At 39.9% G+C, this 20,520-nt stretch overlaps 1 protein-coding gene across 1 annotated transcript; it reads left to right on the top strand.

Moving 5' to 3' along the window:
• The first annotated feature begins 1,215 nt into the window (after window positions 1-1,215).
• Window positions 1,216-19,460, top strand: cops7a (COP9 constitutive photomorphogenic homolog subunit 7A). The gene is made up of 8 exons (XM_031744258.2): window positions 1,216-1,322; window positions 6,719-6,841; window positions 11,230-11,305; window positions 12,026-12,114; window positions 12,936-13,138; window positions 13,230-13,335; window positions 17,389-17,558; window positions 18,868-19,460. The coding sequence occupies exons 2-8, from the start codon at window positions 6,719-6,721 to the stop codon at window positions 18,905-18,907; spliced, it is 807 nt and encodes a 268-aa protein (XP_031600118.1). The 5' UTR covers window positions 1,216-1,322; the 3' UTR covers window positions 18,908-19,460.
• The last annotated feature ends 1,060 nt before the right edge of the window (window positions 19,461-20,520 follow it).

The raw sequence follows: 20,520 nt of genomic DNA on the forward strand, positions 1-20,520 counted from the left end.
ATAAACAGACAATATAACTTTTAAATAGATACAAGCCCTAACAACATATACTGGAAAACTGGTGCAATTTTAAAAGGCACGAGTACTTAATGTCTTGTTGCATGCTCAATGATCCAGGCAAGTAAATCCTAAAAGGTGGATTCTGTTCATCTGGATGTAACGTTTTTCAGTTGGAGAAACGTTTCGTCACGCTACGTTCAGATGAACAGAATCAACCTTATGGGGGCACGAGTACTTAAATACAGTTATATCTACTGTTTAGTTGTATAATTTAAAAGCATGTAGTGAAGGGTATGGGGAACATTTTGTTGTTTCCAGTGATTATGGACAGGTTCACAGGTGAGGTCAGGCAGTCTCTATGGAGGATGCTCCTTGCAGACGACATTGTGACTTGTAGTTAGAGTAGGTAGGAGGTAGAAGAGAGCCTGAAGTGATGGAGGCAAAGTCTGAAGAGAAGAGGAATGTAAGTCAGCAGAAGCAGAAGCAAGACAGAATACGTGTGTGTGAGGGATCATACAAGGAGTAGAGATAGTAAAGATTTAAATACCTGTGGCCAACCATTCAAAGCAACAGAGACTACATAAGAGAGCTGAGATGGTTTGGTTTATTTGTAGAGGAGGAAGTGTGAATATATCACTCAGAAAATGTTGAGCACTCAGGCAGGAGGATTCAGAATCAGAATACTTTATTAATTCCTAAGGAAATATGTTAAAAGAAAGAACCAAACCACAGCGTAGGTTCAGATGTTGTTTAAGGAGGACATGCAAAGGATTGGTGTGACAAAGGAGGGTGCTAGGAGCGGGCAGATGATCCGCTGTAGCAATCTCTAAAGGGAGCAGCCAAAATAAGAAGAAAAAGATATCATGCTTGTCTAGAGTTTCCCTCTGAAATACATACACAGACTTTGGGAGATTTAGAGCAGAAGAATATTAAAGAGAAAATAAATATCAGTAAAGGTTATTGAAGATAATAAACAATGTAACTCCTGTTGACGCCTTTTTTCATATTTATGTTCCTAAGTTGAAAGCATGCTAACTGCCGTATTTGGCTTTGTGTTTAGCAGGAAGAAGCATTTCATCACTGACTGCTGTTCATGAGAACACTGACATACACTCCGTGCAGTCCGCTAATATTTGCGTGTAGTATACCCAGTCGTCGCTAAGTGGTGCTCTCCTCTCTAATCCGCTGCAACAAGTCGTGATTGACAGCTGCCTTTGTCCCGCCTCCTTTGAGCTACTGTCCAATCACGGATTACGTCACTTTGTTGTAGCGGAACTGAGCACTCGAAAGGGAAGCTGTCTGCCAGAAACCAACACAACAAGGTAAATTTTAACACGCTAATCCGCATTTTACCATTTTAGTTTTAATATTTCAATGCATATGTAGTTTATTGGCTATCTGAATACGATGGTGGCATGTTTGAAGTCAATATGAAGCCTTAAAATTGACTGAGGCCTGAAGTCAGCGGTTAGGTGAAGCCTGGCGGCGGCTAGTTAGCCGCTAGCAGCCGAGCTAGCATGACACATTGAGCTTGAATAATAGGTAATGTTTACGTAAACAGCGAGCTTAAAGTCGGGCAGCTGCCCAAAACTACAGTTATAATGTGTATCTTTAGCACTTTATCTGACAGCTGATTTGATGTTTCGTCCCGGATAAGCGTATAAGCTTAATATCAGTGCACCCTGAATTTAAGTACTTACTTAAGGACAACACATGACCCTTTAAGTCTCTGTAAGCGCCACTTTATGTTCTGGTTGATTTTTGTTTGAATAAATAGACTACTGTTATTATTATTGTTATTATTGTTATTTTATATTAACAAGTTTAAAATTGAGGTCTTGAATCAGTACAGAATGACAGAGACGTTTCTGTTTACTGCTTTAGACTTGAAAGACGGATATTAATTTAAATTTATGGGAGTTTAACAAAAATAAAGATGGTGATAGAAGTAAAACTTCAAGCAAGGAAAAAATATTTTTTTAAAGACCCAATTTCTGGCCAAAGTCAGCAATTTTTAAAGCAGTTATAGTTAGGTTTGACTGCTTGCTCTGTAGATGCAGCTTTTGTGCTGCTGAACAATTTAATTACAGATAAATATAGATGATGCTTGGAAATATATGCACGGATAGGTTTCAAGGTGGCGTCCAAGTGGTGAAGGAACTTTGTTTGAAGTAGAGATTCAAACAGTATTGTAGTAATGACCTGAAAAGTTGCCGATTCATTTGTGACTTTGAAAGAAAACTGTCAGCAAAGAAGGCTCTTATTTATGAATGTCAATTAGTGCTAAAAATGTATTTGTACTCCCTTTTCATGCAGAACAGTCAATTTAAATATATCCATAAAACAAACTTGACAAAAATGGTTTAGTTCCCAGAGGTATTTATAAGACTTTAAATATAATTTGTGTGGTTTTACACTGCTCGTTTGACTAAACAAGCTATTTGAAGGTGTCACCCTTATCTCTGGGAGAGTGTGAAAGGCAATTTCTCAAGGGTACACTGATACACATGAGGGGAATATTAGTAAGCGCTAGTATTAGCCTTATTAAGGGAATATCAGTGTATTAGCAAGCACAAACCCAATTCCAACATTGTGTAAAATGTGACTAAAAACATAATGGGATGATTTTCAAATCTCACAAACCCAGATTTTAATCACATGGAGACACTGTTTTCTGAAAAATATTCGCTCATTTTGAATTTCATGTCAGAAACATGCTTCCATAAATTTCGCTTGGGAGCAATTAAAGGTTAAAAAAGTAAGTGGTATGAAGAAGAAACAGATGGAGGAACATTTTGTAACTAATTGGATTAATTGGCAAAAAGTCAGTAACATGATCTGTTGCCAAGAAAAAAGACTGCATCTACAAATTGGAGAATAGTTTTGGAATAATGTACCTCAATAATAAAGTTGTTAAGACTTTGAGTATCTCATCATCTGCAGTCCACGACAATATTAAAAGATTCAAAGTGCCCAAGGGACAATGTCGACAATTAGTAGTGGATGCCAGTGCCATTCAGCCCCTCAAGCAACACTGCATTAAAAACAGACAGGATTCTGTTATTCTGAAAATCACTGCAAGGGTTCAGGAACACTTGTTGATATTACTGTGTTTTAACACACTTCAACATCACATCCACAAGTGCAGATTAAAGCTCTATCATGCAAATAATAATCCGTATGTGAACATGATCCAGAAGCCTCATCTTCTCTTGGTCACAGCTCATTTAAAAGGGACTGAGGCAAATAGAAAACTGTTCTGAGGTCATATAAATTTAAATTTGAATTCTTTTTGCAAAACATGTTCACTGTGTCCTCTTGACTAAAGAGGAGAGGGATCATCTGGCTTTTTTTTTCTTCAAAAAAGTCCCTCCATATATCAGTAAGACAATGCGAAACTGCATACTGCTGCTATGAAAACAGCGTGACTTCATAGTAGAAGAGTCCGAGTGCTGAATTGGTCTGCCTGCAATCCAGCTCTTTTGCTGACTTAAAACATTTGGAACACTATGAAAAAGAAGAAAGAAAGAAAAACAGGACTGTGGAGCAGCTAGAATCCTTTAACAAACAAGAATGGGACAACATTCCTCTCCCCAAAAATTCAGACTTTTGTTAAAAGAAGAAGGGAGGGACAGATTTTTGAGCGCTGTGCACCACATAAAATCAGTTCGAGGTCAGTAAGCACAACCAGAATTCATACATAAGGCGCACTGTCGATTTTTGAGAAAATTAAAGGATTTTAAGTGCAGAAAATACGGTAGTTTAAAGTAAAGCACAACAATTTTCATTTGTGCAAGCACTTGGTGACAGTATGGGGTGGAAAATCGGTCTTATTAGCAGGAAGAAACCTCAGAGCAACCAGACTGGTTCAGTGAGGGCTGCCATCTGTCTCTACTGGTTGGGGAAAGGGTAGAAAGAAAACATTAGCATTGAGAAACAGCAGACATGCTAATCAATAATAATAAACAGATTCTTTTTTTATTAATGATCATTCAATATTCTAAGAACCTATGCTAAATTTACCTTCACTATGAAAAAGTCTTTTGAGTTACAAGCCCTCAGTGGGTGAAAATTTGCACTGACATAAAGCATGTAGTTTGAGTAGCATCTAAAACTGAATCTGGTACCAAAATGTAGTTATATAGGAGAGCTTTCATAGCTTGTTTTCACCAGCCAGATACCGTACACAGTGGTATAACCCTAGAGAGTTTACCCAAAATGCACTTCCTGAAGTTTTTTTCTGGGTACCAGTGCTTGTTTCTGTTATTCTATGTGATAGACATTACATTGATGCAGTTTAGTTATTGGAACAGCGATATATGCCATGATGATCCTCAAAGTTGGTTACAGAAAAAAACGTGCTTAACAAAAATTTGATTTTAGCCTTAGATGGTGACACTTGGAGTGGGTGTAAAGTTAATTTGATCGCAGCTCTTCACTCGATGTTAAATTTGTTTTTCAGCCCAGAAAATTTCATGCTACAGCTCCTGTACTTAAGAGATTATGAGGGCTCAAAAATGCTGTTAAAATGACACAAATCAATGTGTTTATGTGCAGTGACCCTGGTCTAGACAGCAGTCAAAGATCAAAAATATGCAGTTCCCAAAGTTACCTGCAGAATGGTAAAGAGAGAAAGAGGACACAACCCCGCCTAACCAAAACAAACAACTTTACTGTCACATCGTGATAATTTCTGTCCTCTGTCCATATGGTCCTAGTTAATCAGTTATCTTCCTTTAAGTAGCTTTAAAATGATTTAAGTTTCTGTTCTTTGTTTTAGGTTTTTAATATTTGCACAGGCTGTAACCTCTGTGTTTTTATGGCTCAGTTTGCCTCAGCATTTAATAAGAAGCTGACTGTGTGAAGTGTCAAAACAAAAACTCAAGCCTTAGCAGTGGTTTGCAGTGACCTTCAGCATGTGTCTTGGTTGAGATGCAAAGTCTATAGCACAGGGAGCTGTTTAGTGAGTTTGGGGTATTAGAAAACAGTGGAAGCTTGCAGCTCCAAAATTGAATTTTGTATTTCTTCGGCTTGCAGTATAGACTTTTTATTATTTAATAAACTGTCTTAGTCACTTTGATTTTCTAGCTGTGCAAATATAGAGCTCCTCTCAGCAATAACAATAGCTAAAGAACTGAATGTTTTGAGTAGTACTTGTGATGCCTGATTATGGTAGGACAGGGACATTGTATTAACGTTAATACACAATTAAAGTAAATGAATAGGCAAAATTAAGGATAAGTTGTTAAAAAGAATAACACAGGCATTACCTAAGGTCTTTGTTAAAACCATGTATCTCAATGAGCAGCTGTCTGTCCGTTTAAATTTATTCATGAATGACAGTGGGGTTTTTTCTGTTTTATTCATGTTTATTATATCACAGTATCTTGTGTCTGGACAGCTGCATCTCTCATATTGAGCAGATCAACAAATTCCTCATGCCACCTCTCACTGATATGCAGCCAGTTTTGGCCATCTTTTAAATTCAGTCGAGGTATACAGATGGATCCAGTTCAGCCTCACACGTCGGACTTGATTTGACTTTTAGAAAGCCCCGAAAGTACGAGAGGCGGTGTTTCTAAAGCACGGTGTAGGTTAACTTGTTTGATTGAATCCCATGTCCACTCACCTTTTCAGCTCATCTGGGAATGTGCACTTTGGACCTCCTCAATGGTGGTGCGATGGGGAGACATACAGAAGATGTGCATCTAAATGTGTCCAATTTATGGGGATAAGATACTATATTGCTGCCACCAGCAGAAGCAGGCAGAGTAGTATTAGCACCACAATGGGTATCCAGACACTGTTGCATAAATTTTAGGAAGTGGCCTAAGGTAATGATGCCAGTATGATGCAACTGCAATAATTTAATCATGCATCTGTAATACCAACTTCCCTTGTGTCCCAGGATGTGTCTACTGGGATTAAGATCTTAAAATATCCCATCAGTTGTTCAGTTGAGGCTCATTTGAATCAGGAGGAAGTGGGATCAAACTGGCATACAGCTGTGCTATCATTTAGATTTTTATAACAAGAGAATGTAAAGACAACATTAAATATGACGGGTTAGATCGGGGAATGGTCCTGGATGTTTATTAGGTTGTTTGTTTTCTTTCCAGATTTTAAGTGTCTGCTTGAGGCGCAGATAGATTCATGTCAGTACTTAGGTAATTATTCTGGTGCTGCCTTCAGCCCAAAGTGCATTTGCATCGTATTTCTATTGAAGGAGTGGGCTGATGAATATACATGCCCTGCTTCGCATTCGTTTCACTTGTTGCCTGCTTTGGTACTGCCCAGTTAAGCTGCTCTTTCAGTATCTGAGGAGCTCTCCAGGTAGTTTGAGGGTTAAGTGCTTTGGTCAAGAGCCCTTGGCTGTTGGACATTAAATTAGAGTGAGTATTGTTCATTTATATAGATATCTTTTCAACAAGTGATGAGTGGCTGGAAGGTTTGACAAGGGCATGGCATTACACACAGATGCTGTGGGGTCTGAGGCTTCATTAATAGACCATTGTGGTTCTTGTTCTTGTGTTTTTCAAAGATTTTGATATGATGTCCCCAGAGGGCTTTAATAAAGTGGCAGAGCTAAGGCAATAAGAGAGGATATCTCTTTGATTCTTATCGTGATTGCTCTGCAGCTCATTCGTGTCTCTGTAGTACTCTTGTCTCGTCTAACTTGCTAACTGTGTTTCTGGTACCTGTGTCCTCCCGGCATCAGATGGAGGTGGAGCAGCTCCTGTCTCTGTCAGGCTCAGCACTGGCCCAGGCTGTCAGCTCTCTGCTGGAGACCCCAGGCCTCTATGTTTTCTCTGACATCTTGGAGCTGCCTAATGTCAGAGAGGTAAATGCACTTTCCCCACACTTTATCCACACACTCTCCCCATTGGGATGTTGTCAGTCCTGGCATGAATGAAAAATCATTATTAGTTACACTTACTAGTTTTAAAGGATTCTTTTTATGAAGTCTTGTCTTTAAATACACCATCAATAAATTATTCCAAAACTAACTAAAGCTACCAACAGCGCCAGGGAGAACAACCACACTGATAATTTTATTGGAGCTGAAAGAATTTGCACCATTTTTAACTCAGTGGTGCCTCGGTGCTTGTTTGCTTTTTGGATCTGAAGGAGCTTTTGGATCCTGAAGTGATAATGATGTCAGACTTAACGAGCCAATTTCCTGAAGATATATAAACTCAAGATGAACTAGAGCCAAGCTGGTCCCACAAGATTATGCAGTAAGTCACTATAACCTTTCAGCTTAATCACTTAACCAGGAAAATTATTAAGCACAGTCTTGTTTACAGTTGTGGCCAGGTAAATGGCAGACCTTCTTGTCTTAATGCTGCCCCCTGGTGGTGAAAGTTTAAGTTAAAAACTGCAGAAGGAAATTACAAAAATGTCCTTTAATGAATTCAAGAAGAAGCTTCATCAGCCAAACCAGTGGCTGCACAGCTTGTGTGTAGCATGATCGCAAGTGTTTACAAACTGAATCACATTTGCCATCCGTGCAAGTGGAAAAACACCACAGTTATGTTCCAGTGACTGAAATCAGAACTCACCCTCCGATCAACACAACAACACATAACAAGCATCGAGCTCCTGAAGGCACCATAAACTGCAGGATAACACATTATACACACACAGCTAATACCCTGTTTTTGAAGCGAAATGCTGCTTTTAAAGGAGAGCATGATTTAGCAGAAACATTCATCCATTACTTAAGTTAAGCTGTGAAAAGGATGGAGAAAAAGCCAGACCAGTGGGAATATTTGCTAAGGATTTGAGACCCTTTTTTAGGAGCTAAACAGACAAATTGCATTTGTCCTTATTTAATAAAGAACCATACCAAGGTAAAAAAAAAATGAAGACAAGCAGTCCTAGAGAAATATAGCAGAGGACGTTTTAACTAACAGTTCGCAGTAAAAAGACAAGAGAGAAAAGCTAAAGTTGAGATTTCTGAGCAGTTCAGACAAAGTGATAAATGCTGCAGGAAATTAAAAATGTCGGTTTCCGTTTAGAGAGAAGAGCAACAATACAACAGCCTACACAAATATTTACCTCTGTGTTTTCTCCCTCACTGTTTTCTAACTGTGCATCTATTTACACAATAATCTATTCCAAACATCCTGTGTGAGTTTATTCAGTTCTATTGTGATTTTCCTCTGGCAGGACAAAGACAAGTGTTCTCTTTTCATCAGACAATATTTGTATTTTTAACAGCAGTGAATATTTTCCTTTCCTCTTAGCTACTTTCCAGACATGCACAACACTCAAATCAACGTAGGCAATTACAGAAGTCAGATGAAGGGCCATTGCGGTCATTCCTTTCCCCCCTATAATTTCTGTTAAATTTAATAGATGGCCTCCAGTTATTTATAAGGACAGGGGAAATGGTTTGAAATGGAATAAGATTTCTGCAATAGAGCAGCTGGACATTAGCAAAGAAGAATTTCACCTGCCCTCTTTCTTTCTTTCTTTCTTTTTTTTTTTTAAAGTTATAATAACATTATTTTTTTAAACCATGGGGAAGCTGTGCGTCAGGAGGTAGAGCAGGTTGTCTGCTAATTGCTAGTGGTTCGATCCCTGTCTCCTTTAACCTGCCTGTCAAAGTATCCTTGGGCAAGAAACTGACTGCAGAGTTGCCCTCATCCATCAGAGTGTAAATGTGTGAATGATGAAAGCACTTGTATGAATGTGTGTGTATGGGGTGGATGAGGCTTGGAGTAGCAAACAGTGCTCAGATTTAGTAGAAATGCACTATGTTAGTACCCGACTGTTTAACATGCATGTTTTTAGCCAGGTTTTTATTAATTAAAATATAATTGACACGTTTGTTTATGAAATGGCCACATAAGGTATAAGGTAATTGTACCAGGCGATCTGCCTTATCATGCTGTGTGTAGTCACCCGCCTAAGGCCAACTCTGAGCCAAGAAAAAAGCCTGGTGAGGAAATGGATGGATGTGATTACTATTTAAATGTTAAGGACCAGGAAATATTACACGGGGGTCATTCTGTGTCAGTTCATCATATGCCTCCCACCTGACCATCTCAGATTTGCCAGGGCAAAGATAGTCTCTTAATAGGAATTATGCTAAATTTCAGGTCCCTGCTGTCAGACGTTTTTCTGGCATCTGTTTTTGAGGGGATATTTTAAAGTTCATTTATCTAGAAAATTACTTGAGCTAGATTTTTCAGAGTAAATATCTGGTACCATGACAATATTAATATGGACTGTCGGGGGTGTAGCTTAAATTAACATAGAATGATGGCTGCTTGAAGTGTCATAAATACTTGGATGTCTAATCTCTGACAGCAGATTTGAAGGCTTGTAGAAACTACAAATTCTGGAAGAGGAGAGTAGCGGGCTGATAATTTGTTTATAGCTTCTCATGTACAAGGCACATAATATTCTTTAAAAGATCGGGTGAATGGTTTCACTGGTGTTCAAGCTTGAATATAGGTGGAGGGGAAAAAAAACACATTTTCATCCAACTTCAGTGTGACATTCCCCAAGTATGCCTCCATGTACCAAAATCCAAATTACCTTTTTTAGAAAGAGAAGGTTTCTGTTAATAATATATCCAAAATTGTGATGGTGTTCTGTCTCATTTTCTTAGTATGAGGTGTTATTTTTTTTGACACTCTTAAATTTATGTAAGGGAGCCAAAGATTGTTTCAGAAGCAGAGCAACATGTTTTAATTTAATTTATGCACCTTCAGGGCGCAGCAGGAAGTTTTTTTTTTCTAGCCAAGAAGAGAGGATGTGTGCTCAGTACCATAAGCACATGATTACAGGCAGGAGTTCCTGGTACACTGGATGCAGATATGTAATTAAGGAGGATGACATAAAAAAACCTGAGACTTACATGAAGGAATTCAACTTTTAGTTACATTCTGCTATTGAAGATAACTTGTTTCATTAACACTGATGATGCAAGCTTTACAGGTAACAGAATTCATGCATGTAGTTTGGTGTTGTATTATATTTTTTCAAATGAATTAAATGCTGTTGGTGTAGTGTTTATAGTTTCTTTGAAAAAATTAGTCATTAGCTGAATGACTGAGAATTTATGGTCAAGTGATTGAAAATGATATCTTGGTAATACTTAAATAAGAATGTTAAAATGCAATTTTGAAGCCCCAGTATCTCTGTAGCCAATAATCTGATAAGGACAATCTCTCAAATTTTATCTCGGCTATTAAAAATGAAAGGCAGCGAGTGAAATTTAGGCCCTTTGTCTTAGATCCAGTAAATTTTAGAAATATTTGAATTTATTATGATCCTCAACTAGCATACATAAATATGAGTATTTCAAAATTCATACTGGGACAGTGAGAGAGAACACTGTCGCAAATTCTGATATGTTATTAGCAGAAATGTCCTCTTTCAAAAAAAGGTAATTTAGATTTGGTAGATGGGGTCATACCTGGGGAATATCACAATGAAGTTGAATGAAAATGTGTTTTTGTTTTCCATATTCAAGCTTGAATATCAGCAAAACCATTCAGCTGATCTGGACTGATTTAAAGAATATTTTATGTCTTGTATATGAGAAGATATAAAGAAAATATAAGCCCCTTACCTATCCCTACGTGAACTTGCAGTTTCTACAGGACTCCAAATTGAAAGAGATTAAACATCCAAATATTTATGATGCTTCAAACATCCATCATTCTTTGTTAACCTGAGCTACACTCCTGAGAGTCAGACAGCACCAGATATTTACCCTGAAATACTTGAAGGACACAGCTCAAGTAATTTTCTAGAATTTTAAAGTTACCACTCAAAATTATGCTATAAAAACATCTAAAACCTTTTATCTCTTAAAGTATTTTTTTTCTGCAAAAATTAATGGCAATAGGGAGCTGAAATTCAGCATAATTCCTGCTAAATAGTGCATCTTTACCTGGAATCTTTTCAGGCAAAACTGTGAAACTGTCATGTGGGAACTTCTTTTTTTGGGGGTGATAAACTGAGATGGAATGACCCACAGATCACCAGAGATGGATTTTGGAGCCTGGTATGAATGCAGAATAGTCCTAACACATTTGAGTATACCAGTCAGGTCTTTTTGTTGTGTTTCTTTCTTTTTTACTGACTCACAGAAACACCTCTGCTCTGTCCATGGATAAAATGCCGTTGCATAGCTCTTATGTAGAGAGTCTCATTACTTACAATATTCTGCCACATCATTTTCTCTTTCATCTTCTCTCCAAACCACAGCTGGAGAACGGTCCTCATGCACCAGTGTACCAGCTCCTGAACCTCTTTGCCTATGGAACCTACTGCGACTACAAAGGTATTGCAGCGGCAGCACAATGTAAATAAGTAATAGGGTGGCCCTGCAACTCTTTTATTATGAGCCGTATTTCTTTGCTTCAAGGCAGGCACCTTGACACAGAGGCTTTAAACACCCTCACCTGAAATGCTGCAGGCAGGTGGTTCATGGATAAAAATTGCTGGAGTACCTCAGCCTATTTAGACTGATGACTGTCTGTGTCACAAACAGACTGCAAACAAATCTTTTCCAACTTAAATTGCTTTCTGCGTAATACACCAGGAAGCTTCAAGTAGAAGTGGAATCCTAATTATGACTAATTTTGTACTGAAGATCAACCAATAGCCTGGAAAAAGATTGTAGCCTACTTTATTGTTCTTTCCCTTTTGAGACTTGCCGTCAGGGAGCACATTTACTTTCATAGAGCTATGTAGTGGGTCCCTTAGAGGAGCTGTCAGAGCTGCCGTCTCAGGGGGCGTGAGTCCTGTCACCAGGGTAGCGAGTCAGCAGGAGGCACAGTCGCAGGAAATGGACTTCCTCCCGACTCTGTTCTCTGACTGCTTAAACAGCTCCACACTCACCTGCACCTTGCTGTGTAACATTACACTTCAGAGTAATAAGTTTTGCCTCTATTATGTGTGACTGTTTGACCCTCTGTAAAGTAACACTTACACACTGTTCTGGTAAATGTTTCCCATTGTGTTTCTATTTTTTTTCTAATTTTCTCGTCTGCTGCTGCAGAGAGAGCAGCCTCACTTCCCGAGCTGACCCCGGCACAGAGAAACAAACTCCGTCATCTGTCGATCATCAGCTTGGCTTCCAACCTCAAGGTACAGGTCCATTATTCTCTCGTCCAGGTTTTACATAAAAGTGCAGATGAGCTGTGGTGTTGTATTGATTTTTGTTTTCTTTGTCTCAAGCATAGAAAATAAATTGGCTGCAGGCGTCATAAAGCAAGCCCTGATATTAATGATATGTGGGCAATTCTGCTTTTAGATGGCTTTGCTATTTTCTTCGGGCTCATAATCAGATTTTTTTTCTCTTTTTCTTTTTAACGCTCGTGTGAGGTTGGCTGTGATCCTAAGCTTGTGGCTGTAAATATATCAGCTAAATTTGGAGGAAAACAACAGACGAGCCTCTTAATTTCTCAAGAAAAAGTTACCAGCACAACTTGTACCCTTCGTGTCATTTGAAATTTCAGTGCCAGCACTTCATGTCCACGATAAAGTATTCATCTTATGTGGTTTGTTACAGCATCTCTCCACTGTCCTGCACCTCTCCTTGTGCCCTTTTCTTTCCTCTGCTCCTGATAAATAATAGATTCATTATTCTCACCAGTGCTGTCTTTTTTTTCTTCCTCCTCTAACTTAATCTCTGTGTCCGTTAACATCCCTCCTTTCACTCCTGCCCCCTTGTTTTTCTCCTTAATGTGTCACCGCTCTCCCTACATGTGGGTTTGAACTCACTAATTGCCCAGTGAAGGATTGTAAAGTTTTGAGCTCCTTTCATCTTCCTCTGGCAGTGACATTTACACAAATGAGCGTTTTCACTGTAACATTTTTTTTAGTCATTTTCCATCAGAGCATTGAAGTGGAATCAAATTAGCTGCCTGCTTACCTACACTTTCCTCTTCTCTTTATTTTCCCCTCAGTGCCTGCCGTACTCGCTGCTCCTGCAACAGCTCGATCTGAAGAACGTGCGGGAACTCGAGGACCTGCTGATTGAAGCTGTTTACTGCGACATCATCCAGGGGAAACTGGATCAGAGGAACCAGCAGGTGGAGGTAGACTGCAGCGTGGGTCGCGACCTCGGCCCTAATGAGCTGCCAAACATAATCAACACGCTGCAGGAGTGGTCAGTATCACCTCTAAGTGTCTGTGGACACACTTTAGATTTATGTCTCAATTATCTGTTTTTCTAACTCCATGCTTTTGTTCTCTCTCAGGTGTGCAGGTTGTGAGGCAGTTCTGTGTGGTATTGAGGAACAAGTCTCGAGGGCAAACCAATACAGAGAGAGCCAGCTAAAGGTCAAAGTCCAAGTGGAAACAGAAGTAAGTCCTTCCTCCCTTCAGCCTTCAGTTCTCTCTCTTTTCCGCTTAGAAATTCCATAAACGTGACTCTTCCCTGGCTACTATCTCCCTTTTTTTTTTGCCTCCCAGCCATTTGTGGTATTCTAGTTTCACCCTGACTGCATATTTCGAATTTGCAACCTCGTTTCTGTAATCAGTCTGTAATCAGTGGGAATGCGATTAACAATTTCATAACGGCCATTTAAAGAGATTTCTTTTCTAGTGCACGTTGTGTCAGTAAAAACTTGCAGTCCATTAAATGTCCAGCTGATGTTTAACTTCATTTTTATTCTCTGTTAGGGCAGCTCTGTGAATTGCTTGGTGGGGTTAAAAAATAGAAATGACAATGAATGCATTTTTATTTTACATTTTTTCGAGATTTGCATTAAATTGACTGACATGAAGCCACGGTGCAAGTTTGTTTACTTTTCTCATGTTCCCTTCATCAACACTCTGGCAGCCTGCCAGATGCTGTCAGTCACACAGGCACTGACACACCCCTCTATTATTAGTATTCATGCCAGATTTAGACAGTAAATTCACTGATGATGTGTGATTGCTCCAACTAGCTCGAGCTTGACAAATCAAGTGGGCATCTTCCAAGGTTAAAGCTGTCTTAGTACAAAACTCCCTCTCCGTGCAAGAGAGCAGCTCAGCAAGGTTAAAGTCCTGTCTGTGGAAAAGGGGCTGAAGCCTCACGTAAACTTTTCACTGCAAATTTGCATGGAAAAGTGAGAGGGGACTTTCAAAGGCATTCATGGGCAGTGTGAACAGGAACAGATGCAGCTACACAAACATGTTTTTGTATTCATGTAGGTACCTCACTGTTGTTTTAATGTAGACTTACAGATATTTGCTGACTGATTGGGGGTAACTAGAATAGTTTTTCATGTTCACTAAACAAACTGTAAATGTGTCATATGTAAATGGACCTATAATAACATAGTACTTCTTTACTCCATCTGAGCACTCAAAGCACTTTTACATTAAAACTACATTCAAGCAGCAGATTATTTTATGGCTTTAAGAGCTTTCTAATCATAACAAACATCATCTGAGTGTATGTGGCAGTCTGGGCTTCAGTGTCTTGCCCAAGGACACTTCAACATGTGAAATGGAAGAGCCCGGGATTGAATTTTTGACCTTCTGTTGACCCACTGGGCGACATTTGCCACTCCCCTTTCACATCTGTCCATACTCTGAAACCTGGCCAGTCTCCCCAATTAGGAGTTACTTACAAAATCAACATTTCCTCGCTTTCATCGTGCCAGCGAGCCGCTCTCTTGGCACAGATGTACCCTTTTACAAGCGTTCGGTTGCTCACAAAGAGTTAAGCTGCATCAAGCCCTCAAAGTGTTCTTAAAGTGAAAGTGTTCTTAGTGTACTTTAACTATAAGATGACCTTTGAAAGTGTTGAATTTAGTATGGATAAGACAACACCACTGTTTCTGGCACTGCTGCATATTTAGATGTGGCTGCTTTATATGAGGCTGTTCTTATATCTATAGAAAACAGTTCATTTAACAATAGGAAAACTACTTTAATAAAAGTTTTACATACAAAACTTAAACAATGTTCACAAGTGTTTGATGTGTTGCCCCTCCGGACTCACAGCATGTGTCAATACGATAAATAAATCACAATAATTCTTTCTCATACACCCTGTATGTATCGGTGGCAGTGGGAATAATGTCTATTCCCGTTGACACCATCAGGGTTAAGGGGGCGCTGGAGCCTATCCCAGCTGTCATGGGGCAAGAGGCGAGGAACGACCTGGACAGGTCGCCACAGGATGTCTGTCACAGGGTCAACACGTAGAGACAGACAACCATGCATAACATGCCAAAAATGAATGAATGTGTATTCTCTTTCCATGCTTGGTCTCTTATTTCTCTTGAAAAGGTCTTAAAACATCCTAAATTTAACTTGCTTCTACCTGCAGTTCACATGAGTGGACTCATAAGATTAACGAAACGCATTCCTCTGAGAGATTAATATGTAAATATGGACAATATCACAGCTTATACATTGCTGTTAACTTTTCTGAATTGTGGTTTTGTTACATCATTGTCGTTATAAAATCAGGATTTAACAGTGCAGCAGCTCGGATAATGGCTTGTCAGTTAAGGCTGCTTAACATCAGTATAATGGGACGTGTTTGTGTCACTATTTCATGCTTGTCCTGTTGTCTGACAAGAGAAAAATAGAGGTATGTAAATGAGAACTGCTTTATTGGGAACTCGGCTCTTTTAAAATACAGTTTATGGAAGCAGAGAGAGTAACAGGAGAAGTAAACAACACTGCAGTGTTAGCCACATTTGCCGTGCACTGTGCTGACAATTATTACATGCGGTTAAACTGCTCGAGATGTAACATTTCAAATTTAAGTGAAGAAGGAAAACATAATAAAATAGCACAAAAAAGAAAAGAAGAAACAAGAGAACAAATTGCAACCTTATACAAAACAAATCATCCAATAAATCACTCAGTTAAAGAAGAAATGAAGAACACTGATTGAATTACTGAAAGCATAAGTAATCTGGTTTGAGGCGACAAAGCAAAGCATGTCTGAAGAAGTGAAAAGATGGCAAGCAGCGGATATTTAAAGGTAACTTATTACAGTCGGTGGAACATAAAAGCTTTTATAAGTTTCCTTTGATACAAAATCTACTTTAAAGCTTCTAAATGCAGATTGTTCCCTCCAGAAGTCATCCACAGGCTCTTCATTACCATAGAAGACACAGATAACCTCTCCCCACATTTAAAGTGATTCATTTATCAGCTGAATCGCTCTGAATCCCATTGTTTACAGCTGTTTGCTAGTGGATGTTACACGTTCTGGTTCAGGATAAATGAGCATCTTGTGTCGCGGTCATTTCAGCAGTCATCTCTACAAGTCTCTGACTTTGGTTCTCTCCACCTGTTCCATTTGAAGAGTCACGGGGGAACCGGAGCCTGTCATAGGTTGTCGTAGGAGAGGGGTGGGATACCTCCTGGTCAGGCCTAAGAACCGACCATCCATCTCTCACCATCAGATCCATTTGTATATGGCCCTTTAGAGTAATGTGGGACTGAGGCAGTTGTTCATTCTTTGTTTTTGAGTGCTTGCCAAACTTGTCAATGTGTTGCACAGTGATGTAGATAAGTAACAGGAAGAAAAAATATCCTCAACAACAAAAGAGACTTTTCAGTGACACGTTTTCTGCGAGGAAGAAAAACCTGTTTTTAAGCATTGGTTGTTGCGTGCGTCAACTGTGATGTCACCACAGTCCTGTGATCGTTGACAATTCTTGGTTCAGGTGCACCTGACTCACTGCAGTCGTCACTTGCATGTTCTCAGCATCAGTGCTGGTATGGGAATAGAAGAAGTTAAAGTAGGAAGCAAGCTTTGTAATCAGACCATCTCTGAGCTCCATATAATTGAAATGGCGCTAAAGAAAGGAATGTTCATACACTTTGGTGTCCAACACGGCCAGTACACCAGCACGCGACCATAAAAGGATAATTAGAGTGGAGTTTGTTTTTTGTAACTTTTTACATGCACAAAAAACCAAGATGTGCTCCCTGACAGCTTGTGTTTGTCCACTCGTGTAGATCCTTTCCTTCATTCTGGGTATGCGGGTGACACAGACATGTAGCAGTGACGCTGTATGTAGGTAGAATGCTGATTGGCTGAAAGTTTGGCTTGAACAGGAAAGGGAGTGACAGCAGAGTTCAGCGCAATGGGAAAGAAGATGGGAAAAATATCAAAGACCAAACAGTCAGCACGAGACACACAGACGGCAGCCGCAGTGGACTGTGTTAATCATTTTAACTCAGTTTCACTTCACTACAAAGACGTTCTTTGTCCGTTATGACTGCTGTCTTCTCCACAGCAGGCTGAAGGACCAACAGCAGCCCAGACACAAGAGTTTTACGTTACCAGTTGTTCTAAATATTTTTGACACGGCCTCCTGGTGTCACTAACACAAGAGGACACCCACGCTGGTCCCTTTAATTTTCAGTTTTTACCCTCTCTCTTCACTTCTCCACCAGGTCTCAAATCTACAGAAGACGTTAAAGGCCAGCGCCGCGTCTCCCTCATCAGGCCCCGCTCCCGCTGGAGCCGCCTCCAATCAGGACGCAGACCAACCCGCTGAGCCAAGAGACCCCGCTTCCTCTCAGGAACCGAGACAACCAGGCAAAAAGAGCTCAAAGGTGAAAGGGTGAGTGGCGTATCGCTGTGTTTTTAGTGGCTGCACATAGCAGGCAGCAGAGTATTTTGAGTAAGCTGCTTTCGTATTTATTTATTTTGTTATACAAAAGCACCCACCAGGAGTTTGCATAGAAATTGCATTCATTGTTTTCATGGCTAAACATTTTACAGATTGAACGCATTTTATTCAAATTGGTTGGTACGCTTTTAAATGAAGTTTCTGTTGAGGTTCTTTTTCCCCACCCCCCTCCAAATAAGAAATTCATTTTTACAAGTCACAAAATTGGAACAAAAAGCTTCATATGGAGGTTTTTTCCATTAGGTTTCTTTTATCGCTGCACCTCCTTTTGTTCTTTGAAGCACTTTGTAACTGTGATTTTTGAAAGGTGCTTCATAAGTACGTATTTCCCTACTTATAAGCATGAAACTATAAAGACTACTTCAAACACTAAATTAAAGCCATTAGTCCGGTGTTCTTGTAGAGAGCAAAAGTTAATTCAGCCGAGAACCACCGTGTTTCCATTTTTCTAATAAACAGTAAAAAGCCAGCTGCTGCTGTAAGTGGCTTGTCTGTGCCTGAGCGTGTGTCTGCATGAAGTAGCTTTATTATCAGATGCACATTAGTGTTTTGCAGCGGTACCATAACCCCACTATCAGGAACTCTCTTTCTGTTCTGCTTCCATCCGGCCTAATTACCAGTGGCTAATTTCACATCTGTCCTGGATTGTAAAATGTCAGTGGATATACAAACGCCCCGCGTGTTTCTTTCCTGAAAGAACCATTTCCCCCCTCCAGTGACCGGCCGAGATGCTTTGCTTGGCTGCTGTTTATGTTGTTCTTGCCGAACAGAGAGCAGTGATTATTTTCTGGCTGCCTGTCACATTTTGACGAAGCATAGAGCCCTGTAATTTCCATCACTCAGCACCACACATCATTCAAATGAAGATCCACTCAGTGTTTTAAAATCCAAATTAATGATAGCTTAACCTCAATCCTCGAATTAAAACGAGTTTTGACACCATTTCTTTATGAAGCTATTTAAAGGATGGGACTGATACTGCAGCTGTTATTATTAGAAATCTGCTCTTTGCCAAAATATGCAGAAGAAGAGAATCCACTGTGATCAGTGCCACTGCGAAAAAAACAAAACTGTAAATACTGGTGTTGGGAATTTTAGCATAAAGACACTTTTGCACCCAGGTTGCATCAGTAATTTGTTGCTTCAGTAGAGCAAGCAGAAAGTAAACATGTAAGCCATCAAATTATTTAAATAATAAAAAAAAAACACCAGCTGAGTTTTTTATTTGTTTTCTGTCCAGGCTGCGCGGCAGCGGCAAGATCTGGTCCAAGTCCAACTGAGGACGAGGGGACAGCGGCACTGATGGACACTCACTAATCGACGGGCACACATGGTGTCGACAAAAACAAACAAACATTTAAAAAAATAAATAAAATGTGATCACAGTTCATTTACCACAGAACAACCAGGGAGCTTCACGGGAACTTTCTCTTCTACCAAATCTCACCCTGACGGATTGAGAAACACACACCGAGCTGATGGATAAAGCAGGCGTGACATCCTCTCCTGCAGTTGTTAACGGGCGGACTGTTGGTGTAAATACACGGAGACAGAGCAGTCTGCAGCAGGAGTCAGTTGCCTTTGACCAGAAACAGGATCAGTGTATTTGACGCCTGTTTGTTTGTGTATGTGTGCGTGTGTGTGTGTGTGCGTGTGCGAGTGTGTGTGTGTGTTTGCATTTTTTTGGTCTAAATTGTTCTCTTGGTTTAGTTTAATTCTATGTTGCTTTGTATTATTTGTCTGTCTCGCTCGCTTCTGAGGTGAGACATGTAAAAAAGGAAAAAAAAATCTGAATATAAATTGTTGGAAAATAAAACGAAGCCCTGTACTTGTCTCGACTGTCTCATTAATGTCACTGTCACTTCTTTTATTAAATGCACTTCAGAGTCTATCTCCGGAGGGTGCGCTGCTAAATGTTAACTCGCAGAAGGGGGCTACCCGTTAGGAGGTCAAGCCATTAATTAGGGCATGTCCCCAAAGAGACTAATGTATTATAGAGCTGAGGCTTCCCCTGTGCACTACCAGCATGGCTACACATACACAGACACACACACACAAACTCTGAGCATCCATATTTCATATGAGAATGTTTTGCCCAGAGCTTCTATTTCAATGTCAAAATTGCCTGTTGAAATTGCCTGCCACCCTTTCTTGTACCTCCATCACGCAGTCAAAATTGCCTTCATCTTCACCGCTCTGTCCATATCTCACTCTTTTGATTCTGTTTCCTCTAAATTCTCTGCTCGTCGTCCCGTGTGACAGTAATGGTTGCAATTAGCTGACCATCAGCGATGGAGAAAGGGCAGCAGGCGGAAATTGTGAGGCCTTTTTCATTTAACCTCCCGTTTTTCTCCGTTCCCTCCTTCCTGCCACTTTTCTCCTCACCTTTATAAATAGTGGTGTTAATTTCAGTCAGTGCGATTCAGTTTCATCAGTTCAATTTTTTTACTAGATTGGATCTGTGAAATCTAACAGCTGCACACCTTTGGAGGTGTTTGCGAGTGAAAGATGAGTCGACGGTGTCAGCTGCGTGCTTTATTATAGGTGTGATCATGTGACCAAGAGACCACATGCACGAGTTCACACCTTTTTTTTTTTTTTTAACTTCTGCATTAATGTTTGTTGTTTACCCACCGTGGTCTCTAAATTGCCGCAACGCCTGCCGGTACGTCTCATAACTAGACCACCATTAAAACTTCCACGTGGAACCGAGCCAATCAATTACTTTGATTGATCAGTAAAATACCCAGAGGAGATGGAAACGCTGTGCGGCAATGCTGGCGCAGAATCTCAATGCACTCGAATGGCATTTCTCTACTCGTGCCCGCCTTGATTTTATTGACATTTGTTTGAGAAACTACACAGAGGAAATTCTTGCTTAGCACCCCGTTAA

Source organism: Oreochromis aureus, linkage group 11, assembly GCF_013358895.1.
Source record: "Oreochromis aureus strain Israel breed Guangdong linkage group 11, ZZ_aureus, whole genome shotgun sequence".
In the NCBI taxonomy this organism is placed as follows: Eukaryota; Metazoa; Chordata; class Actinopteri; order Cichliformes; family Cichlidae; genus Oreochromis; species Oreochromis aureus.